The following is a 25,055-nucleotide window of genomic DNA, read 5'->3' as shown; positions in this document are numbered from 1 at the left end:
GCTTCAGCAAAGCATCACCAGCTCGGCCATACACTCTGGGCCACCTGGACAAATGTGTCAGAATGTTTGGACTGTGGAAAGGTGAACAATGTCCCATTACCCTCCCAGGAACAGAGGGACCTGTGAGTTATAGCAGCTCTGACCGGTGCCTGTGAAACCCATGGTTCTCTGAGAAAGTTATGGTTCCTCTTTGTCAGAGAAACCTACTTGCCACTGTGACCTTGATCTTCTTAGTGTCCAAGGATGGAGGTTCTTTTCTGCATGCAGTGGCAGGAATAGGCACATTATTGGAGAGCTTGCTATGTTCCAGATATTTTGTATGAGTGTGTAATCTGATTTAAGCCTGTGATGACTATGAATATGAATCGAAGAAACTGAGTTTCAGATGTTAAGCAATTTGCTCAACCCACATAGTAAGCAAGTGGCTATGGGGGTCTTGAGCCAGTTTTTCCAGACCCAAGCCTTTGCCTCTCGCTGTCCTACCCCACTCCCCACCATAGCTCAAAAGTGTGAAGACAGAAGTGTTACCTGTATAAGTCAGACTGTTGGGAGATATGTTTCAAACATGTGAAGGCTTTCCTGGAAGCTTTGTGAAAGACACAATGTGATAATGTACTTTGTGGATATCTTTCCTATGAAAGAAATACATGCATGTAGACCCACATGTTCCCCCCCCCCCCCGCCCCAAGAATCAGCATTGTAATGCTTCTCCCTTTATGCCTCGCCTTACCTCTCTGGCATGCTTGCTTGCATTTACTCTGCTGTCTCCCTCCCTCCAGCCTACTTTCCCCAAGCCAGGTCACCTTAGCCCTGGGTATCCTCCAGAATTATCCTTCCTTTCTCATCCTGAACTCAGCCCACACACACTTGCTTCCTCCCTGCTCTATCAGGAGGCAAGTCTTCCACGAACAAATTCTCTTTGTCTTCCACCTCTGAGATGAGGTGAGCCCAGCAACTTATGACAATGAATCTCTAACAGCAGAATCATCTGATGGTTGCTCCCACGATCCTCCTAATGTTCAACCATCTAAGAATGATAAAGGATTTTCACCCCACGGAGGAGAAAAGAAAGTAATGTCAATCAAGGTTTTTTCTCACTCATCAGTTAAAAAGAGTGCTTAGGTTTTCCTTTCTTTCTTTATCCATGTGCCTAAGTCAATTGTGTGTCTTTGTGAAGATGTTGCAACACTCAGTGTTATGTGTTGTTTCCCTGCATAGAACAATCCGCTGTGTATGTGTGCAAGAAAAACTGAGTGGGGTAACAGCCACTGACTTACTGGCTCCCCATCGTTGATCTAAATGAGGCTTTGAGGGAACCCCTCTATTTTTGTTTGCTTGTTTTTCTTTTTGGGTCACACCTGGTGATGCACGGAGGTTACTCCTGGCTCTGCACTCAGGAATCACCCCTGGTGGTGCTGGGAATCGAACCAGGGTTGGCTGCGTGCAAGGCAAACGCCCTACCCGCTGTGCTATTGCTCCATCCCCCAGAGAGAACCCCTTTATTAGACTGTAAAGACAAGGTGAGATGCCTCCATTGGCAGGTGTCTATGGGGTTCCTAATTCTAATCCAAAGCCTGTGGTCAAACTAGAAATATTTTGCTCATTAGTTAACCTCATATGCATATTAATGTCTTTAAGGCTTTCAGACTGGTATCCTGGCTTCATGTGCCTGACGCCAAAGCTCAGTCAACTTTCTCCCTGACATTCTTTCCTCCTAGAAAACCTTTACCAATTGTCATTCCCCAGAAATCCCAGAGCAAACATGATCAGCAAATGGAATTGGAAGAGGTTTTATGGTCAGTGACACCCATATATTACAGGCACAAAGAGACTATAAAACAAATGTAAATTTATTCAAAAATTATGAGAGAGGCTGTTGTAGGGACACATGCTAACAGGAGACCTATTACTCATAATTGATTTTACTAATATTTTAGCATCTGACCTGTTTCTCTTAATTGAATTGAAATGACTTATGCAACACATTTGTTTTACTGACTTTGGAAAGATATAATCACCTTCACCTAGACTCTGAATTTTAAAATAGAAGTTGGAATTTTTTTAATACATGTCTCAACAGTGGTCTTTAAGAGAATAAGATATGGAGTTTTTCTCTAAGAAATGTCTGGAAAATTGCAGTTACTCTTTATACAGAATGATTAGGGAAGGATATTTACACATTTATTATTGAGGAATCCTGAATGAAACAAAATATTTTCATTCATTTGTGGAGTATAGAATAACATCACATGAGGCTGACACCCAAGGACAGTAGATACAAGGGCCAGGAGGATTGCCCCATAGCTGGAAGCCTGCTTCATGAGTGAAGGAGAGAAAGCATATGGAATACAGAAGGGATCACTAAGAAAAAGATGGCTGGAGGAATCAGGATGGGTGATGTGTGCTGAAAGTAGATAATGGACCAAACATGATGACCTCTCAGTGTCTGTGTTGCAAGCCATAATGCCCAAAAGTAGAGAGAGAGAGTATGGGGAATATTGTCTGCCATGGAGGCAGGGGGAGGGTGGGAAAGGGAGGTTATACCGGGGACATTGGTGGTGGGGAATGTGCACTGGTGGGGGGATGGGTGTTTGATCATTGTGTGATTGTAACCCAAACATGAAAGCTATCTCCTAGTGATTCAATAAAATTTAAAAAAAAGGTCCATGAAACTTTTCCCCAGAACCCTAGATCAAATTAGCTAGGAGATACTATTCTGCCCTGTTTATCTCTGATGAAGTATGTTATTCTAAAGACCTTAAAATATAAACTAATTTTATGTTTGCAGAAAATACCTTATCCCTGGGAGCAGGGTAAATGAGAGACACAGAGAGAGATTCTTCTGGGAGTGGGCAAGTCTTAGGCCTCAGCTTCTCCTAGACATAGGTTGTTGTGCCAACCTTTGCTAGTGCCCGAGCCAGCAAGAATGAGAGGTCGAGAACATATCCAAGAGATTGTTCACTAAAGCAGGTGAAAATTATGGCTCTGACCTCAGGCTACAGCCAGGCAACCATCCACCTTTTTCAGGGTTAGTTGAGGCTTGGAGGAACATGCCAGAAAACAGGAGAGGTTCTTTTTTTTTTTTTAAGCTGACAGGACTTGTCTTGGAAAAGAAACAGAATCAGTATAGCAGCTTTCATGGATTATGAGAGATGGAGTGTTGGGCGCGAGCGGAGCTGGGGAAAATGGCAGGTGAGAAGCAAAAGGAATCATTTAGAGAACTCGTAAGAAATAGGCCCTGCGGCCAGTGGTGGCCCTCAGTTGACAGCTGTTGTATGTTAGTCTCAAATGCGTCTGTTTCCTAGTAAATGATCTCAGAACTTCATTGAGAGCATCCAAAGGAAAATTACAAAATGAGCTTGAGGAAATCATGCTCTGGGTTCCTTCTCCCTGAGCCCAACGGGGGAAAGAGCCGACAGAAGCCCGTCTAGTCTAACTTGAGGCCACCCATTGGCTGGTAGGACTAGGATGAAACATCAGCACCTTTAATGTGGGGTTGAAAAACGGAATGCCAGGAAGTTCAAAGGACTTAGGGGAAAATGTCCTTTGGCCTTCCGCTGCGTGACAAGATTCTGAAGTGGCAGCTAGTGAGCAGAGCAGACTCAGTTAGTCCAGTCAGAGGAAAAAAGCAGCAAAACCAGAGGACCAACATCAGTAATATCTTTGAGTACAGTGATGAAAGAGCGAGGAGGTCTCTCCCAGAAAGGCGGCCCCTTCATCGGGCTGTCCAGAGCTATGCGCCTCACGGGCCTGCCGTTGGGGCAAGGGCCGTGTCTTCCAGGCCTCGCTGGGCACCTGGTGACACCTCAGCACCCTCGAGGCCCTTCTTGCCCAGGAGACCTCATTCTGTCTGATGTTCGCCACATTGCCACGTCGGGTCTTCTGCAAGGAGAGCAAGACAGGGAGTGGGATCCTGAGGAAACGAACAAACCCTGTTTCCCTCAGAACAGGAGTCCAATAGTGAACACAGGAGACTAGCAGGAGGACCTGCGCTCTGATGAGCTGGATCCTTCATTCCTTCCAAGGGCTCATTTTCATGCTGACCCCGGACTGGGCCTGGTGGGTGTGAACTGAACGGCTGAGGTGGGAAGGAGTGACAGCAGGCTCCACTGTGCCTTCTCGGAGGGTCTGGCAAGATCTTCTGAGATCTGACAGAATGAACCTTCTCAAGAGAATCTTTAATTCCTCACAACCCACGTTCTAATACCCAGCCCTGCAGAATGAAGAGGATCTTGTAAGTGAAGAAAACTTCTGTCCCTCCTCATATAAACTCCCTCTGATTTGTTTCTAAGGAGTGCCTGCTCCTTCACTTTTGTCTGAAATGAGGCAGAAGGTGAGAACAGAGGACACCAGTGTCCCACTTGCTTTATAGGACTGGCTTGAAGCATCTTCCTTTTTATCTTTGATGATTTTGTAGCTTAACTTGAACCTAAATTCTCTCAATCCAAGGGTGTTGTGGACATTTAGCTCCATGAAAACAGAATAATTGTTGAAAAATCTATGTAGATTTTTTCCTCGCTACAATTTAATCTCATTGTGCTTGAATGAAATTGGAACTTATTATTCGGATGATTGCCCTGGATTGGCCATAGTCTTAAAGCACCCACTCTGATCCTTTCATATTCTCTCTCTTTTTCTCTCCTCTGTCTGTCTCTCTCTCTTTCTCCTGGGAAAAGGAGCCTTAAAAGTGATAACCCATCATATTTTTTTAACCTGATGGTATTGTAAAATAATAATAATAATAATAATAAACCCTCCCAGTCATTTATTTTCTTATATTGTTATTCAGTCCACATTTCCCCTCTTTCCCGTATTTTCTTTGTGCTGTGGTTCCCAGCCACTGCCCGCTCTCTGCTGAATGCAACCCAGACAAAACCAGAAAGCACAGCTCTTCCAAAGGCCACTCTGAAGGTCACCCCTGGTGAGACGGACCTTGCAGATGTGCTAGAAAGATCAGAGGCTGCTTTGATAAAACCTGTGTCTGTTCTTTGCTCCTGGTCCTCAGAGTGGACGATCGGAAGGACCGCTCGCCTTACATTATTTAAGAGTTGTGACAGACAGCAAAATCCCCTATATGCTGGCCTTCTGTGTGAGGGTATGGGGGAGGGGGGCACTCAATAGCACTTTAGAGAGATCGAGGCGTTCAAAAGATGTTGCCGGGCATGCTGCTTGCAGACCTCACGTTCCATCTATTCGGGGGTCCTTCCTGGAGGTCTCTTGGTGGCCATTCTGTCTTATGGGATGACACATTCTGTTCATTCCAGGTTGTGTGAAAGCGCTTTAGCCACTTCAAACAGCTCTTGCACCGCTGTGTTGCATGTGGGTGCTGATCACATCGGGCCCGGACTTTTGTCATTTTCCCCTTTGATGTTTCCCTCCATGCTTCTGTTTTCATGGGCTCCCACTTTCATCGGCACTGTCTGCCCAGCAAAGGTGGCAGCTATTGATTGGCCAGAGTTGGGCCATTCAGACCTCTGAAGAAAAGGCCATTCCTTCAGTTCTCTGTCCCCCTGGCTCGTCTGTCAATGCTTGGGATCTTTCATCACCTAACTATGGGGGCTCCTTTGGGGACAGCCTCAGTGGGGATGGGGTACAGGCAAGTGTCTCCTGATTTCATCTCCACCCTCTCTTCTGTGTCTTCCCATTTTAGCTACATGCAGCCGCCTTCACGGTTAGCAGTGGCATTTTTATAAATGGTTTCATCTTCAATCATTGTGAATAATGAAAGGTGGGTCTCCTCTTTTCTATCTTATGGTATCTCTATGGGAATATATTTATTGTCTCTCTCTTGAGAGTGACCAAACAGTCAGAACATTGAACAGGACTGAGGCTTTGAGGATATGATTCCTGAGCCAACCAGCCTCTCCCTGGAGCATTATCTAAGCTCTTTGCCACATAGGCTATATCCCATTTTTGTTCCACTGAAAATCCTGGCTATTGGCACTGGCAAAGATCATTGTTATTTTGCCCAATTCAATATTTCACTTTTTATTTCAAAAGCCCTTGTGTCAAATAATGGACTTTTTACTAGGTAGAATCACCTACAATGGTTCTTTTGTTAACAGATTCAGTAATTCCTGCCAAGCAGTGGTAGAGCAGGGGTCCGGGGAGAGAGATGCCCCATGATCACCTTTCAGGTAATTAAGGATCCCTCTGGAGTGAATCAGAGGAACCATTCCTTCATGCTCTTGGTAAACATAAGTGATAGAGCTGTCCATAAAACCCTCCAACCACACCTGAATGGACATTATGTGTAAAGGGATAAGAAGAGTTTAAATCAATTAAAAAATTTTTTGGTTTGGGCCATAAATGGCAGTGCTCAGGGCTTACTCCTGCCTCTGTGCTCAAGGATCACTTGAGCAGTATTCAGTGCACCCTATGTGGTGCTGGGGGTAGAACCCCTAAATTAATCAATCTTTTTAAAAGGGCACTACTGGGGCTTGAAAGATAGTACAGAGGTTAAATCACTTGTCTTGCACACAGTGAAATCCCTGATCCCAAGTGTGGCCCTGATCACCCCTAGGAGTATTCCCTGAACACAGAGCCAGGAGGAAGCTCTGTACACATGAGCACCACAAGAAGTGACCCATTAGTAAGCCTTGAGAACAGCCAGGTGTGACCCAAAAATTCAGAATGAAATAAAATCATAAATGAAAAAGAAAAGAGAGCTACAAAAGCAGGAGCTAGCACTTTAACATATTGTGATCTTCTGAGAGCAGGGTCACAATAGACTGTCACAACTGCTCTGTCTGTCTGTAAGACAAAAAAAGATAACTAGAAATAGTGGAACAGCCGTCCCAGGCAAGGCTTGGTTTGGCCACTGCACCTGGTTTTCTGCAGATCACCCATAACCCTGGTTCATTCACAGTTCACCAGTACCGTGCAGGTGAATGTTGGTGAAGAGACATGCTGATGATTTCTTGTGGCAGGAATGAAGAGGTGACAGGAAAATAGGCAACCCGAAAAGAAGCTGTAATTAGTGGCTAAGAGCTGAGGAGATCTATGTCTCCCTCATGCTTCACTTTCAAAATTCCTCCTGTGTAAAACTTACCTTCCATGTGCCAGTCTGTGCCGCTCAGAATAGAAATGCTTCAAGAACCAGAAAACCCATTTGTAATAATTGACATGTGGGATTAAACAGAGAAATAAGCTGGTCCAAGTCCCCCAGGGGAACAGGAAAAGGTGCCCCAAGAGCATTTCCCACAAGTCTGGATGATTCCTGCTTTCTTCCGTCTGGTTCTCACAGTCAGCATCAGCATCAGTTGAACAGCAACTTGGTCCAGGTGATTGTTACAGCAAAAGCATTATTCTAGAGCCCAGGGAATGCATAAACAGAGAGTGGAGGGAAGAGGAAAGTGTGGCCTCACGGCTGCCGTAGTAACTCCTCTGTCCTCCAGCCAGCCTGAGCAGGGCTGGTGCTCTTTCTGAACTGCAGGGTCGAGTCCACACATGCTGGATCTCAACAGGCAGGTGTAGCAGGAGCAAGTTTCCCTGACTCCAATCAATTAAGCTGCACTAGCAGCTGCTTGGCAGCTGCCCTCGACACAGGCTGGCAGCTTCTGAAAGAATTCTTGCAGCCGTGAAGGAGGTGTTGGAATCCTCTCTCTCTCTCTCTCTCTCTCTCTCTCTCTCTCTCTCTCTGTGTGTGTGTGTGTGTGTGTGTGTGTGTGTAAAGTGCTTTTAGAAACCAGGCACTTCCACTGACTGGAGGAAAACAATGCCAAGTCGTGCAGATGATATCCCCCACTTTTTTTCTTTACCCCATTGAACTTTCACTGCTGCCTTTTCCTTTCCCCAGACTTTCAGCAGCTTAAACATTGCTCTCCACATAGGTGTTTTCATAGGTGGCATGTATTTAAGCCTCAGTCCTGAATACTCCTGATGCAGTAAACATTTTTAGGAGCATTGAAAATTTAAAAAAGAGGGGAGTTTGGATGGGTTTTATTTTAAGGGAGGCCTTTCAAAATAGACGATGTAAGATCCTTAGTCATCATATCAGTGCTTCGAATTCTTGTTCACTGTCTTCGTTCCAGAGTTAGTCTTGATGGTCATTTTTGTGCTGTGTGGAGTATTCCATGATTTAGCATAGGTGCTGGTGTGGCACATGGGGCTCCTGATTTGCCCTCCGCCCAATAGTCTGTGCCATTATCTTCAGTGATCATGCCTAACTTTTGTTGCTTGGGAGATCTCCTCCTCTCCATCCTCTCTCTTCCTTTCTTGTGCTTTTAATATATGCTATATAGGCCAGGAAGTAAGCTACAATGGTTCTTACTTGACATGAAGATGGTCAGAAGACTCTCACATAAGAGCAAGTAGTTTTTGAGCCATGCTAGAAGAACTTTTTAAAGTACAAATAGAAACTTCAGTTCTTGGAGTTTTACTGGTATTTCTGTCAGTCAGCCTCCCTCCATCCCTTCCATCTTTTTTTCTCCTCCCTCCCTCCCCAACCTCCTCCCTTCCTCCCTTCTTCCCTCCCTCCCTCCCTCCCTCCCTCCCTCCCTCCCCTCCCTCCTCCCTTCCTCCCTCCCTCCCTTCCTTCCTTCCTTCCTTCCTTCCTTCCTTCCTTCCTTCCTTCCTTCCTTCCTTCCTTCCTCCCTCCCTCCCCTCCCTCCTCCCTTCCTCCCTCCCTTCCTTCCTTCCTTCCTTCCTTCCTTCCTTCCTTCCTTCCTTCCTTCCTTCCTTCCTTCCTTCCTTCCTTCCTTCCTCCCTTCCTCCTACCTGCCCCCTCCTTTCTCTTCTTACTCCTTTCCTTTCTCCCTCATTCCTTCCCTCACTCTCTCTTTCCCTTCTTTGTTCCTACCTCCTTCCTCCATTCCTCCCTACCTCCCTCTTTCTCAGTCTTCTCTCCTTCCTCCATTTTTTCTTTACCCTCCTTCCTTTCCTTCCTCCCTCCCTCCCCTTCCTTCTTTATCCCTCCATCCTTCCTTTCTTCCTTTCTCTCTCCTTCCATTTCTCCTTTTATCCTTTCCCCTTCCTTCCCTTCCCCCCTTCTTCCTTCCCCTCTCCTCCCTCTTCCTGCATTTTTCTTCATTCTTCCCTTCCTATCCCCCCTCATTCTCCTATTTTCTTTTTCTTTCTTCCATGTTCTACTTCAGAAGACTCTTGAGAGCTCTGTAATTCAGAAGCATTATGCTAATTTTTTCCCTCATTGGTAACTCCTATTTAGCTGGTTGTCAACTGAGATTTTCTTTAAAAATCATTTTTGAAACCATAAAAATCTCTGAGTAGTGGAATTTGAGCCCCTTTGACTGGTTTGATGCAATGGTGCATAAGCAAGGGTAGGACTCTTTTAACTTCCCTTTTCAAATATTTCACATAATACCTCACCCACAGTCTGCTCCTAGAAAAAAAATATGGTGATTAACTGAGATTTAAAAATAATTATCACACACAAGCTATGTAAAATGAAACTCTCTAAGAACTACTTGTCTTTCATGTTCTGGAAAATGCTTCTGTGCTTTTCACACCTTGGTTTAAAAAGAAAATCAAGACCAACTTGAGCATACATGATAAAAAATGTTAACGGAGCTGAAAATAGAAGTTTTCATATATATGAACTCCAAATACTCCATAGCTTTCCTATGGGATTATTTTGTTGATGAAGGAATTTGTAGCTCATAATTAGAAACCCTTTGATTCATTCATTCATCCCAGCAATGGCATTTATTGAATGCCCGCTGGGCCCCACTTGGGAAACACAGACATATCACACACGGTCTGAGGAAACACATTTGGGCCAGAATTTGAAGTTTGCCTCAAGTCCGAGCCCGGCTGCCATATGTTAGAAACATTCTCCCATTCAAACTGAAAGCTTTCAGCGGAAGCTCAACATGTTCTTACATCGGCTTGTTCTATCAGAAGACCCGGCGAGCTCATGTTCTGAGGAGGAATCTGGAGAAGCAATGTCATAATGTTTCCCTCGTTCCTTGACAAGTCATTCAGCAGCCCCATCCAAGATCATTCAGCCTGGAAGTCATTGGAAGCGAGGGCCTCTGTGGAAAACATTTGGAGGAAGCCTGTCGGCAAGCCATGTTTTAAAGCTGAGGGTTTAATTTAGCCCTGTTGTGAGGTTCCCTATGAAAATTTATGTATTTAAAAAGTGTCATCTCCAGGAAAGTTAACATGAGGACAATTTAGGAAACAGTGAGTATTTAGTGGCATATAATGGCTACAGATCCTGAGGTTTTACCTTTCTGATCTGCTTTGTAATCAAATGCAGAGTTGACATCTCTCCCTCCCTCCCATTAGCTTACTTTGCCAGTGAATCATCATGTTTGCATGTACTAAAGACCAATAATCTTAAATAGTGCCAATTAATCATATCTGATCATCACAATTTTGTAAGGCAATCTTGTGTATAAATTTTGAATGATGTAACCATTGTTTTGTTTATGCAACTCCTTTTCTACCAGGTTTTAGAATTTCATTTTTTCTTTTTGTTAATCTTTGTTACACACCAGAGAATTTTAATCATTTTATAGAATTTTTAAAAATTTTTGTTGCCTTGAGAGTTTAAGGAGCATAATAGATATTTATAAGAAAACATGTCTGACAGAATCAGACATGTTGTTAATTAATTTTTTAATTTAATTAAATTATTTAATTTAATTACATTTTTAAGAATGTAAGAAAGAAAAATAAACCTTTTTTCAGAGAGTGCCAATGATAATGATTTTATGAAGAGTCTCTTAAATAATTTGAAATTGTTTTCTAAATTGACTAGACAAACTGTTCTTATGAAGCATATAAGAAGTCATTTCAATCTGTAGAGAGTTGCCACATTGATAGATGACAAAGCATCGACTTCTAAAGCAAAATCATCCCTTAATTCTATAGGTTCATTGAATACCAAAAAAATAGCCTATCTGAAGAGCAAATTAAAGCCACTTCCCATACTTTTATCAGAATATCTCACATTGCTCAGGTAGGGAGAAACACTGAGTTGCGGATGGTAAACCACATCAGCCCGAGACTGTTGAATAGCAGCAGTAGACTGGATAATAATAGTTTTCATGTGTATTGTCTGCTTTCAAAGTATTAAAAAGATGAGGATAAGCATTATTTTTCCAGTTTTACAGGGAGGAATACAAATATAAGTAATATAACCAGTCAAACAGCCACTAAGTTTTAAAAGTGGATGGAAGCCAGGTATTCCTATGTACATTATGCTGCTCCTTAAAAGAGTTCCTGTAGTCAAGAAATATTTGCTGGGGTCAGAGCAACAGTACAGTGGGTATAATGCTTGCTTGCCTTGTGTTCTATTCCTAGCATCTAATATGGTCACCCAAACCCTGCCAGGAATGATCCCTAAGCAGAAGTGTGCCCTGAGAACCACTGGGTGTGGCTCTAAAACCAAAAACTGAAAAGATAGATAGAAGGGAGGGAGAGAAGACAAGAAAGAAAGAAAGAAAGAAAGAAAGAAAGAAAGAAAGAAAGAAAGAAAGAAAGAAAGAAAGAAAGAAAGAAAGAAAGAAAGAAAGAAAGAAAGAAAGAAAGAAAGAAAGAAAGAAAGAGAGAAAAGAGAGAGGGGGGCTGGAGTGATAGCACAGCGGGTAGGGCGCTTGCCTTGCACGTGGCCGACCCAGGTTCGAATCCCAGCATCCCATATGGTCCCCTGAGCCCTGCCAGGGGTGATTCCTGAGTGCCTGAGCCAGGAGTGACCCCTGTGCATCACCGGGTGTGACCCAAAAAGCAAAAAAAAAAAAAAAAAGAAAAAAGAAAAGAAAGAAAAGATGAGAAAGGAAAGAAAAGAAAAGAAAGGAAAAGAAAAGAAAAGAAAAGAAAAGAAAAGAAAAGAAAAGAAAAGAAAAGAAAAAAGAAAAGAAAAGAAAGTTGATCTCTAAGCACAAAACCAGAAGTGTGCCCTTAGAACCACTGGGTGTGGTTCAAAAACCAAAAACTAAAAAGAAAGAAAGAAGGGAGGGAGCGAAGGAAGGAAAAGAAAGCAAGGAAAGAAAAAGAAAGAAAGAAAGAAAGAAAGAAAGAAAGAAAGAAAGAAAGAAAGAAAGAAAGAAAGAAAGAAAGAAAGGAAGGAAGGAAGGAAGGAAGGAAGGAAGGAAGGAAGGAAGGAAGGAAGGAAGGAAAGAGAGAAAGAAAGAAAGAAAGAAGAAAAATATTTACCCAAGAGCCAGTATATGGCAGCCAGTAGCTAAACCTTTTATGTTCTAGGAGATACAACGATGAATAAGACGAATCTATTCTTTGCCTTTTCATATGCAGAGTGCAGACAGAAAATGATTTTTTAAGTGTAAAGAAACAGATTTATAGAAAGGGAAGAAGCAAGTGTGCATGGGAGCACAGAGATTATGTAATGTAGTCTGAGTTTGACCAGAATCCTGAAAGGCAGTGCCATTCACAGGGACCCTGTTAGGTAGGAAAGTGGAGAGCTGGGGAGAGAGAAAGAGAGAAATTTAATTCTTATTAATGGCACATTTTCCACCTCAACCAGACATGCCCTGGGAAGTACAGTTGAGGTCTGCACCCTTTCTTCCTTCCTACCGTCAATCAGCATCCCTTGCACAGTCTATGTGGTGTCATCTTTTCCTAACAGTTGACTCTGTGCTGGTCATCTGGCTGTATGACACTACCTCCCCCTCCTAGTATAGTGATAAAATGTTGGCTAGTATTTTTATATGCAGGAAGACTGTGCTATAACTTATGGAAAAAATACATATAAAATACATGTGTTTTTTTATTCAGTGCTGTTGACTTTGAGCTCAGTGTTAATGAATCAACAGTTACATAGTATATAAGATTCTGTAAATAGAAGGACAGTGTTATAAATAGGTAAATTGACAAAAGTGTTACAAGCACACACTAACTGGAGCTTGGCCTTGTGTTTCCCCCAGGATCCATGAATTCATTCGCTCCCAGTGACTTTGTAGAACATAACTTCATCAAATAACAGGAACCAGAGAAAGTATCTAACAGCACCATATACCCATGTACTGACAAACATCTGGAACTACTTGAACTCATATATTGCTAACAGAAATGTAGATGTCATGATCACTCGACAAAACCTTTTGACATTAAAAAAATACTTATCTCTTGGGCCGGAGCGATAGCATAGCGGGTAGGGCGTTTGCCTTGCACGCAGCCGACCCATGTTCGATCCCCGGCATCCCATATGGTCCCCCAAGCACCGCCAGGAGTAATTCCTGAGTGCAAAGCCAGGAGTAACCCCTGAGCATCACTGGGTGTGACCCAAAAAGCAAAAAAAAAACCAAAAAAAACTTATCTCAAAGGAGCGGGGGACAGAGAGAGAGAAAGAGCGAGAGCAAGAGAGTGTGTGTGTGAGAGAGAGAGGGAGGGAGAGAGAGAGAGAGAGAGAGAAAGGAGCGGGGGACAGAGAGAGAGAAAGAGCGAGAGCAAGAGAGTGTGTGTGTGTGTGTGAGAGAGAGAGAGAGAGAGAGAGAAGGAAAGCGCCTACCACAGAGACAGGCTGGGGTGTGGGGGGCATGGGATCGGAGGAGGTGGAAACTGGGGACATTGGTGGTGGAAAGTGTGCACTGGTTATAGGGATGTGTGTTGGGATAGTGTGTGACTGTAACCTGATCTTGAACAGCTTTGTAACTTTATATCTCATGGTGAATCGATTAAAAAAAATACAAGTTAAAGAAAAAAACAAACCCAAACTTATATACTCAAGCAGTCCCATTCCTAGATATTTACCCAAACAAAATAAAAATTTATATTTCTACACAATAAACCTGTGTGTAAGTGTTCATGGCAACTTTATTTGTAATTGTTTTAAATGAGAACAAAATGTCAATGTCTTTTAATTAAATAACAATAAATTGTATAATGGGAGGCCAAAGAGATCATCCAGGAGTTACAGCACTTGCTTTGCACATGTTGGACCTGGGTTCAAGAAACTAGGACCACATAGGGACCCCTGAGCACTGTCAGGACTATCCCTTGAGCATAGGCCTATGAATAGCCACTGAGCACCTCCAGGTACAACCCCAAACAAACGAACAAAAAGTTCGGTTTGGGTTGGGTTTTTTCCTTGGGGCTAAGGAGAATGAAGTAATATTCAAAGCAACAAGACAGTAAATTTTTGGGGGGTAATGAAGTGCATAATTTTTTTAAAAAACAGTAACAAATCATTGATTAGCTTAACAATGTGGATAATTCTGAAATATGTTAAGTAGAGGAACCAGAGCCAAGAAGCCACATCCTGTTTCATTTAAACGATATTTTTTAAAGGCAAACAAGAGGGGATAGTAAAACAGACTTACCATTGATTTGGGGAGAGAGCAACAAATTTGGGAAGATATATGGGGCTGTCTTGTATCTTGTTGGTGGCCGAAAAGTTAAATTCTGTTGTCAAAACTCAAAGAGCTGTATGCTAAAACAAGTGGCTTTTACCCTAAGTCAGTTGTATCTTAATAGATTTAAAACTGAGATCCAAAAGATGAATCAAAATTAATTTCTTTTCATTTTCTACAATAATAGCAGAAAATACTGTTACAACAGTGAGCACACGTTGTGTCTTAAAATAGAACATTGCCCATTTGAACAATATTGGAAGCAGTGTTACATTCTGAAATGAATAGTAGATGCTGTGGATATACCAGACATATTTCCCTTTCTCTTGTAATGTGTAAGTTTTTACCTGTTTACAAGAAACCATTGCTTATTGGGTTTTTTTTTTTTTTGGCGGGGGGAGGAGCATTGTTTTTGTCACAGAGAGAAATTTGCTCTGTAAGTCCAATGTACTCATTGTTCACAGGAGTACAACATTTTTGGTGGATTGGAATTGACCGGTTTGTTGGTGTCTTGACCTTGGGTTTAACAGAGAGTTCAAGATAGGAACAGAGGCACAATGCAGCAGCTCACCTTATGTCCACTTACCTTGTTTCCAGTGTGCTTATTTAGTGAGTCTGCTACCCAACGTGCTGGTTCAGCTCCTCACATTCCTGGAATGTTCCCTCTCTGAATATTCTCCCAGTTCTGATATCGATTTTCATTTTTCATTTTTACTTTTGGATAATTTTTTTGCCATATTACCGCTTTTAGATTTCCAGGGGTAAAGATGCTGTCAATCATATCACCACTACCTTTTTGTCGATGGCATTCATTTACACCAGGCATTATGTACCAAATTTTTGTAATCATGGACAAGTAGGTTTTCTGAGATTATTACTATCCTGTGTCTTTCAAAGACAGCCAAGAGTTTCTCAATAATGTGCACCAATAGCTAAAACAAGCAAGTCATTCTTTCTCCTTTTCATTATACCCTCTTAAAAGTTACTTTATATTTCATTTAAAATATGTTAGAAAAAACATCTCAGATTCTGTTTATGTGTACAAATAAAAGGTCATGCATGACTTTAATCATTGAAATATAGACAACAGTTTATCCAAAGTGCATTGGAAATTAAGTGGCTCTGCTTCAGATTATTATATTATCAAAGTTAGGTGATTAAAATTGGTGAAGGGAGTGCTATATCATATTGTATGCTGTCAAAACTATCAGATTAGCAGCTGCGCTCTAATTTGGGGAAAAATTACAATAAATATCTCTGTCTTTCCTGTAGACTAGCTTTAATAATGAAATTATGTTTTACATCTGAAATATATTTTTAAAAATTTTTATTTGGAATCTTTTAGAGATGCCAGCATTTACTTTCATAGTCTATAGTTTCTTGGCCTCCTGACATTTCATAATCAATACTTAGAGTTTTTCAATTATTCCAAAATAGGAAAGAATTACTCTTGAGTTACTTTAATATGTATCAAATGTTTCTAAAATATACAAATGGCAACATTGTTTTCAAACAGGATAATTACAACCGTGTATGTTTCTTCATTAGTAAGTAATTACATAATTTACTAAATTGTGCAATAATTCATAATGACACATGCCAACCCCACTCAATTATAGGAGCTAGTGAGAAAAGAATTTCTTGCACACATGCCTACATTTTATGAGAGCAGTAATTTTCGATTCCTGAAGAAGTCAGCTCACCATTTACAAAATATTTGGGTAGTATTCGATTCAAGAAAAAATTAACAGAATTTTTGTTTATTTTTTTGCTTGGGGGCCACACCCAGCAGGGCTCAGGAATTACTCCTGGTGGGCTCGGGGAACTATATGGAGTGTTGGGGATTGAACCCAGGTCAGTTATGTGCAAGGCAAAACCCCTGCCCCCTGTACTATAGCTCCAGCCCCTAAAATGAACAGAATTTTTGAAAGTTGTGGCATAATCGCCAAGCATGCGCACCGTAGACCCTTATTTTATGCTTGTCATTCTAGTCCCACCACCTCCTGCCCTTGTGTTTTTGAATGAGTTACTGAATTTCTCTGTGCCCAATTTTGTTTAACTGTCCAAAGAGAATTTTAGTGAATTATATGAAGTTGGACTGGAGCGATAGCCTTACACGCGGCCAACCCAGGTTCGATTCCTCCATCCTCTTGGAGAGCCCGGCAAGCTACTGAGAGTATATCGCCCACACAGCAGAGCCTGGCAAGCTCCCTATGGCGTATTCAATATGCCAAAAACAGTAACAAGAAGTCTCACAATGGAGACGTTACTGGTGCCCGCTCGAGCAAATCGATGAACAATTGAACGACAGTGCTACAGTGCTATATGATGTTGTTTTTTAAAAGAGTATAAATTAATTGCCTGGTACAAAGTTAAGTTCCGAGGAATTGTTAATCAAGAGGCTAGGTAAATGCAAAACATAGCAGTTTTGTTTAATTATGGCAAAGCTATTCTGATTTTTAAAAATTATCTTTGAGGATACAAGATTTAACTGGATGTTCAAAATCGAATGTGAATTTTGGGAACTGTAAATGAATGCCTAACATAATCTACCTCCATCTTACAAAATGAATGAGTAGTTTTTAGTGCAAAAGAGGAATAGTGATTAGGTTTTGAAGTGGGAAGGTAACAGATTTAGAAAAATTTAGCACTTTAAATTTAGGAAAATTTAATTAAAGCAGAAGAGCTTACCCAAGTCTATTCTTGTTTTCGGACTTAAAGTGTGCTTTCCTAGTGCAGGATGTGCTATAAATAATAGGGGCGTTTCTATGAGCAGAGAATAGACTTCTGATCAGACACTATCAGTCAATGAATCCCATCCTATAAGCTGGAGCCCAGGTATGAGCGTCACTTTAGAACCACTATTGACATGTGGCAAAACTGTCTGAAATCTTGACAGTTATGAGTACTTCATAACATAGAATAATTGATTACTTTGCTTGACTGAGCAAAAATGTGTTTTCTTGGGGAGAAGAAAACAATGCCAGCATCGGCTTCTGGAAGGCCCCTCACTCCCTGTAAAGGCCTGGATTTCCCCATGTAGCTCCCGTTATTCTTCAGCCCTTGGCCCTGCATGACAGAAATAAAAAAGCTATCTGTAAATGCTTATCTTTTCTCCATTATCTGAAAATACCTTTTTAAGAGAGCTCCTAAAAAATAAAATATGGCCTATATATGCAGCATCTACATTAATAGAGCTGTCTCTGATAATTTACAGAGCTGAAATGGATGATGATACAAAATCAAATAGTATTCAATTTATCTTGTTCATCCTAAAATGCTCTGCTTAGCTTTTCACTCTGATGAAATAACATGCATTTCCAGTTTTATTCTTCCTGGGTGTGCTGTGAGGTGGAACTCTTTTGCTCTGTGTGTTTTATTAAGTGTAATTTAACTTTATGACTATCAAACCTACTATTAATCCTTACAATAAGACTATGAAATAGGCAGGCTGTAAAGAGATTGATTTTCTAAAGCACAGTTCCCTTCTTATGCCCACAATTCATTTCCCAAAACATTCTTCAATGTCTATAGTTTGCAAACTAGACACTTGGTGGGAAGGAGGAAGAAATTGCTACAACCCACATTTTGGGTTTTGAACTTTCCTTGTCTGCATATACATTCTGCCATCAGTGCCAGCTGTTTCCGAGGGGAGACGTGCAGTTTCCACCTCAACTTCTATCTTGCCATTTCTCTAGGATATCTTACGTTCTTGGTTCAGCACTGGATTTGATTCATCCTTCAGGATTTAGCTTAAATGATACTACCTGCATGAAGGGCTCTTCCAAAAGATTTCAATTAACTCTGCATTAAGTAACCTTTCTTACTCCTGGCTTAGTTCACCCTGTTGTTTCAGAGACCATGTCACTTGGATGCTGTCTATTATGGTGAGCGAGCATTGCGTGCACTTCATACTGGATTGTGAGTCCCTTGAGGGAAGCCATGAGGCTTTCTCCTCCCCATCCTGTGTCCTAGCCCAGGGGAAGGCACATGTTTCGTCATTGCCCGTTGAGTGGGAGCCCTTATATTGGAAATAAGACCCACAGAATGTCTGCTGGGCCAATAAGGCTTTTTCAACCAAGGGATGCTTCCATTTGGATTCATCTTTGTAGGCCCAAAACTTAGTAGATAGTTGGTAATTGCTTACTTTCCATTTGTGAACATTTCAAAATTGTCCAAAGCTTAGCAAAATTGCCTACTAATGCTAATTTCAACTATCTATATTAAAAGCTGACATTTAGGTCAACGAAAAACTGTGCATAAAAAACAGAGGTCCTAGAGGGGTAATGATGGTGTTCACTATGTAAAATCCCTTCCCATGCACCCTAGTCTGTCTTTAAATCATTTCAGTTCATATACTCAGTAGCCCTCCCAGGCACTACTATCCTTATTTCATAGATGGGGAAACAGAGGTTTGCTCAAGCACCCTCATCAAGTAAGTGTAATAAAGGTTGGTTTGGAGCCCAGGTTTAGCTAACGCAGGAGCAGCTTCTGCCCGTCCTATGGAGTTAAACAAAATGGCGTTTGAGAAGTTATAGAGCCCCAGAGCAGCAGAGAAAAAGGCATCCTGCAAGTGGATGGGGCATGATCCTCATAAGGGCCACTGAGATTTAGGAGTGCTCTGTGGTCTGTTTTTATTCCTTTTTTCTGAAGGCAAGGAGCCTCAGGGTCAGAAGGTACAAAGATTTCCCAGGTCCTCTGGAAACAAGGGCCAGTATAAAATGGGAACCCCAGCATTCAGGTTCTGACTTTGCTTCTTATTACTCATATTCCCTTAACAACAACAAAAATTATTTCTTGAGCAGCTCTAGGAGTAGGGTAAGGACGTGACAGAGAACATACAGAGCGGCAGGATCCCTGATCTCTCAGAATTTCCTTCTTTGCCCTGGCAGGTGCTTCCATAGTGACACACTTGCTTTCTACCTGTTCTCTTCAATTTTCTCTGCCTTGCATGCCTGTGAACTTGACCCCTTCCCTCATTGCGATTGTTTCAACACATCTGCCACTTCTTGGATTTCCTAATAGATGAATGAGATATGCGGTTCCAGAAATCCCAGAATCCTTTTACCATTGACTCAATGCAGCCAAAATCTTTCACCTCCAACATCCCATTATCCTAATCGCCACACTAATGATTTGCAGCCATCCATCAATTATGAAGAGCAAAGTGCTGTGCAGACACCTTTTCACTCGGCAAGAGACTACCAGACATGACCAGCCCTGAGGATTACTCGCCTGACTCAGAACTGATTCCTCTCTGCCAAGGGCAGTTGAGTCGTGAGCTACTCAAGATCAGTACTTCTATTTTGCCTTGACTTCCAGTTTTCTCCAGTTCAGTGCCAGGCACATTAGAGGTATTTGGTCATTGTGGTCTGTGAGCATGTAAAATTGAAGATGTCTCATCGCCAAAAAAAGAAAAAAAACAGAAAGTTTATCTCACTATATTTCACAGATTCTGCATATGCCTGCACAAATGAACATTTAAATCTGATATTTGTTTTGAAATAGTGAACAAGACTTACAAACTGCATTACCCTGCTCACCTATTCCACCATAACCCTCATAATTAGTGGGATCCCACATATCTTTGTTTTCAATTCTTGCCAGTTTGATTCTGTTTGTAAATGATCCTTTCTGTGACATTGGTTCCATGTGGACTGAAAATCAAGCAGAGCTATGATCATTCGAGGTAACTGTGCCTTCTTTGTAGCTTACCAGAGATTTCTTCTGAGACTCCGTGGGTTTGACCCTGTTGACTGTGCAGGTAGGCAGGTCCCTGGCTCTCTATCAGCCAGAAGGAGCAGTTCCTACTGATCACAATGTGATGGTGGCAAAGAATTACATTGAATCAGGCTGCTCATGACCACATTAACCTTTTATTGATCCCTTTCTTGTTCTGCCAGAAAGAAATTAATTGAATTAGTGAGCTGCCATGCACTAGAGAGAATCAGAGCACAGGTGAGACAGGATCACAGAGCTAAGTACTCTCTCTCCTAAGTATCAGCAAACTGAAATCATCTTCATGCTAGGAGTCATTTTTGTCCGCTGGTTGACCATTCTCCCAAGTAGTACTTTGTGTGTGTGTGTGTGTGTGTGTGTGTGTGTGTGTGTGTGTGTTTATTTGGCATGGTATTAGAGTAGACCATGTGTGATAGAAAATCAAATACACTCTCTTAAAGTTAAGTGTCTTTTTCTTTTAACCCCTCGTCATGGGACACTCAGTGCCCGTTTATGAATTATACTTCTGCAGGGCATCTAACCTGCAGACTTCTTACAAGGACATTGTGCGGCAGCCTAGTCCACTTCGTGATCAGTGACCCATCCACGTGAAGCCCAGAGGAACCAGGCCCATCTATAGAACCGACAACTCAGTCATTTTCAGTATACGGCACATCTTTCTGTGAAATTAGCCAATACTGATAGTTAAGTAAAAAAATGTTGTCTCATTTGTGGTCAAGAATTCCCATTTTACGGCTGAAAAGGTAATATAGTGGGTAATATGCTTGCTGTGCATGCAGCCAACTAGGATTTATCCCTGACACTACATATGGTCCTCCTCAGTTCCACCAGGAGTGATCCCAAAGCACAGAGCCAGGAGCAAGTTCTGAGCACTGCTTGGTGAAGAAGAAAAAAACTGAATTCCCATACTGTTTAATTGTATTTATGCACACAATATTCTCTTCTTCTAAGTTTTCTGAATACTTGGTTAAAAATATGAAAGTGCAAGGAATGTACTGCTTAACACCATGCCCCTCCCTCCCTGTACGTGTCCTGTGAGTATTGATTTAATATAGCCCAAAGAACAATTCCCACATTTTAATATATAGTTGGTAAAAGTTTGCACTGAAATAAATGTCCATCACTTATAGCTCCTATATGGTAGTATTGAAAGATATGGACCTTTTCATTCCAGGGTATTTGTCTGAGGACTTGTAATTCCATAGAAATTTTGTATTTTAAGAGGCATTTTTTTAAAAAGAAAAAAAAGCCTCTTATTTTTACTTTTAAGGTTTAATGAAGGCTTTTTGCTAATATAAAGAACAATAATATGACCTGGGTTAAAAGTGGAAGGCAGTGAATAGAGGCATGTATTACAAATAGCATAGAGCCACCGAGGAAGGTTCAGACTTAATATCTGAAATTCTGTTGCTCATTAGTTGTGGGATGCGAATGAAATATATCTCTAAAGGGCAAGGTCAGTATTACATTATCCTGGAAATGTCTTTGTTGAATAAATGTGTAAATATTTCAAGTATTATGAGATTATATTTCTTTCTAGTGGGGACGTGTCTCCAGGATGAACGATTCTACCCCTTGTAATTGCAGGAGCACGCATCACATTCTTCCTTCCCGATTACGGATTTCATTTGAAATGGTGTGGAAATAAGTACTGATTACTAGGCCTGTAAGAGTATTTACCTTGGAGCCAGATACCTGACAGACATTTCCAAACAGTTATTTCCAGGGTAGTGTACATTGTACATTTGCAGCATTGTACATGTCCACATTGCCTGGCAGTGATGTAGGAAACACAGACCTCTGAGACGCTGTCGCCCCTGCTTGCCTTGAACAGTACCAAGGACAGCACACTGTACCTGGGACCTGCCAGGGTAGTCTGGTCTCACTCTTTGTTGATGAGCAGTCCATGGAAATCAAGAACCAGAACTGAATGATGGTGGCGGTGTAGGTGAGGGGTGTTGCCACACCCAAAGAGGCAGTTGCACCATGGGAATGTGGTGTGATTTCATTTCATAATTGTAAACATCACAGTGGGTATGGCTGACACTTCTGAAACCAGTGTCCACTTCGCTATGGCTGGACAGCTGAATTAACATGGGTAGGTTTTGGCTTTGCATTTGCGTCCTCTCTGTTCATGGTTTGTGGTTTTATTGGGGGGAGTATATGATAAGGAAAAAAAAGCTGTTGGTTTTGAAGCTTGCTTTAAAATCAGCTTTTAAAAGCTGATTAGCTGAAAGCAAACTTGTAGAAAGCTATGATTTGGGCTCAGGTGTGAGGCATTTTCTTGACCTTCTCAATGAGAGCATTGTGTTGATTTTGTTTTGAACATGCTGCGTGGATGGGGGGAGTATGAATCTAAATTTTCTTCAGTTCTATTGGTCTTCCTGTGCTTTTATTTATGGCCTAACTGAGGAGCAAAATCAACTGGGTGATATGGAGAGAAATGTTAGAACTTCCATGTATTTATTGCCATGAGCTCAGTAATAAACATATAGGATTTTAAGTTGGAAATGGAAACGCCAAGAATCAGATAATTGAAGTGGTGTGAAGACATAGACTGTGCATAGCTGACTTTTGAGAATTTTGTTTTCTGCTATGCTCGATACTATGGACATACCCGCAAATCTTTTTTCATAATGCAAACCCTGGTATGTAGCATTCGAAATTCTTGGAATAAGAGATAATAGTCTGCTAATAGTGTCCTAGTTTAAGTGTTCATAAGGCCAGTGAGAAGGAATTAAGCTTCAAAGTTGGGAGGAAATTGTCTTAGTAGCTGGGTCAGATTCACAGTTGGGCCTTTTCCTGGACCTTTTCTTACTCTTTTCCAATTCAGAATGCCACAACTGAAAAGGCTTGTTTGGTGGGGGGGGGGGAGATTTAGGTACAAAAACTGGATGGAGCCGCATAGGTGGTTCTCTGGGAGGGCCCCTTGAGGGCGGGGTGGGCGAGATGGTGGATATGGAAGGATCTGGTCACTGGGGAGCTCAAGTCAGCAGGCAGCGGGGATCTGTGCCAGGGGCCTAGGTTTTCTACTCTGCTCCCAAGGAAGTGGGCAGGAAGGTGCAGACCAGGGTCTTGGAGGTCGGGTGGCAGAGTCAGCAATTCGGGGTGGTTTCAAGCCTGGACTCGAAAAAAACGTGGAGGTTTCTCAGGGAGTAGGGACAAGAGGGTGACTCGCCCCACGTCCCGCTTTCCGGGCACCGAGCCAGAACGTCGCTGACACCCTGAGGGTCCCTTAAAGGGCCATAGAGTTGCGTGTCTCTGGCTGCAGGATGGGGAAGAAGGGCGGTCACAGGTGCTGGGGACACGAACGGGGACCTGGGCAGAGTCGCTGGCAGGGGGCGCGGGAGGGCCAGGGGGCACCGGAGACCCCGGAGGAGGGCCGGCCGTGGCGCGGGGCCGGGGGAAGGGCCAGGGGCGCCGGCCGTGCGCGGGGCTGGGGGCGCGGGGCCGGCGGGGCCGGGCTCACCTGCCCGCGGGCCGGGGCGGGGCCCGGGGCGCGGGGCGCGGCTGTGGGGCGCGCCCGCCCCGCGCCGCCCGCCGGGGAGCAGGGCGCGGTGTAAACAGAGCGGCGGCCGTGATGTCAGCCGGTCACATGGAGCCTCTTATGGCTCGGGATGGCTCTCGGCGGGCGGGCAGCTGCGGCAGCTGCTGCTGTGGCTCGGGCGGCGGCGCGGGGGCTCCGGGGTCGGACCGCGGCTCTCCCTGCGCTCTCCGCACCGCGGCTTGAATGATGTATTTTGTGATCGCAGCGATGAAAGGTGAGCGCCGGGGTCCCGCCGCGCCGGGGGGCGGGGGGCGGCGCCGGGGGCGGGCGCGCCTGCCCGAGCGCACGTCCGCGGGCCCCGCCGCGCCCCCCGCGCCCCCCGCGGGCTCGGCCGCCTCCCGCGGGGCGCGGGGCGCCGGGCCGGTCCCGCGCTGCAGCCCCCCGCCGCGGTGGCGCGTCGCGGGGCACCCGGGGGCTGCGGACACAAAGTTTGCGGAGAGTCGCGGCACTTCTGGGGCGTGGGGGGAACCTGGGGGCCCGGAGCAGGCCGGGGCCCGGCGGCCGCTCCCCCGGGCCCGCACCCGGACGGCTCCGGCCTACGCCGGGGAGGCCGGGTCGGGCCGGGCCGGGCCGCGCCGGGCCGCGCCGGGCCGCGCCGCCGCTGCCGCTGTCACCCGGGCCCGGTCCGCGCTCCGGGCCTGGCGCTCCGCTCGGGCCGGCTCGCTGGCGGCGCGGGCAGGGCCGTGCGCGGGGCCTCCGCGGGACGCGCTTCCCGCCGGGCGTGTCGCGACTCCCGCGCCGCCGCCGGGCGCCCCTGGCCCCGCGCGGGACTCGGACCGCGGCGGCCGGGCCGAGCCTCCACGGCGCGGCGGGCGGCGGGCCCGGCTCGGCTCCCCTGGCGTGGCGGAAGGAAAGCGGGGCCGGCCGGGAAGTTGCGAGTTGGGAAGCGAAGTTCGGAGGCGCGTTCGGAGCCTGTCCCCGCGTCCGACGGGCGGCGGCGGGCGAGCCCGGGACGGCTGCGCCCGCGTGTCCCCGGGCCTGCGGGGAGCGTGGCCCGGGGAGCCGCTGGGGTCCTGCGGGAGCGGGGTCCGAGGTGCTCCAGGGCACTGCAGGCAGCGGGGTCGGGGGAGCCGCGGGGGTCCTACGGGGGGCGGGGTCGGGGGTTCCGGGGGTCCTACTGGGAGTGGGGTCGGGGGTGCTCCAGAGGACTTCGGGGAGCGAGGTCGGGGGTGTCCCGGGGTCCTGCGGGGAGCGGGGTCGGGGGTGCCCCAGGGGACTGCGGGGAGCAGGGTCGGGGGAGCCGAGGGCTGCGTCCTGGGGGGGAGCGGGGTCGGGGAAGCTCCAGTGGACTGCGGAGAGCGGGGTCGGGAGTGTCCGGGGAGCTGCGGGCAGCGGGAAAGGGGGAACCGCGGGGATCCTGCGGGGAGCGGGATCTGGGTGCTGCGGGGGAGTGCGGGGAGCGGGACCGCGTGTGTCCGGGGGTCTCGGCGCCGCCTCTTTACGAACACTCGGGGGACGCGCGCCAGGTTGGGGAGCCGGAATTGTGCGCCCCAGGC

At 44.7% G+C, this 25,055-nt stretch overlaps 1 protein-coding gene across 4 annotated transcripts in view; it reads left to right on the top strand.

Annotated features, from left to right (window-relative positions):
- The window catches only part of RORA (RAR related orphan receptor A), a 745,063-nt gene that overhangs the window by 620,888 nt on the left and 99,120 nt on the right, over positions 1–25,055 (top strand). The window contains exon 1 of one of the 4 annotated variants that reach the window (XM_055118529.1): positions 23,598–23,773. The exons of 2 other annotated variants lie outside the window; for them this stretch is intronic. In XM_055118529.1, coding sequence (XP_054974504.1) covers positions 23,743–23,773 — 31 coding nt within the window. In that variant the 5' untranslated portion in view covers positions 23,598–23,742. Of the gene's footprint in view, positions 1–23,597; positions 23,774–24,573; positions 24,593–25,055 lie in introns of those variants that run through there. One more of the 4 variants, XM_055118530.1, reaches the window with a different exon arrangement.

The sequence above is a fragment of the Sorex araneus genome, chromosome 10, assembly GCF_027595985.1.
Source record: "Sorex araneus isolate mSorAra2 chromosome 10, mSorAra2.pri, whole genome shotgun sequence".
Taxonomy (NCBI): domain Eukaryota; kingdom Metazoa; phylum Chordata; class Mammalia; order Eulipotyphla; family Soricidae; genus Sorex; species Sorex araneus.
Note: the sequence above shows the minus strand (reverse complement) of the source record. Positions and strands in the feature narration are given on the sequence as shown.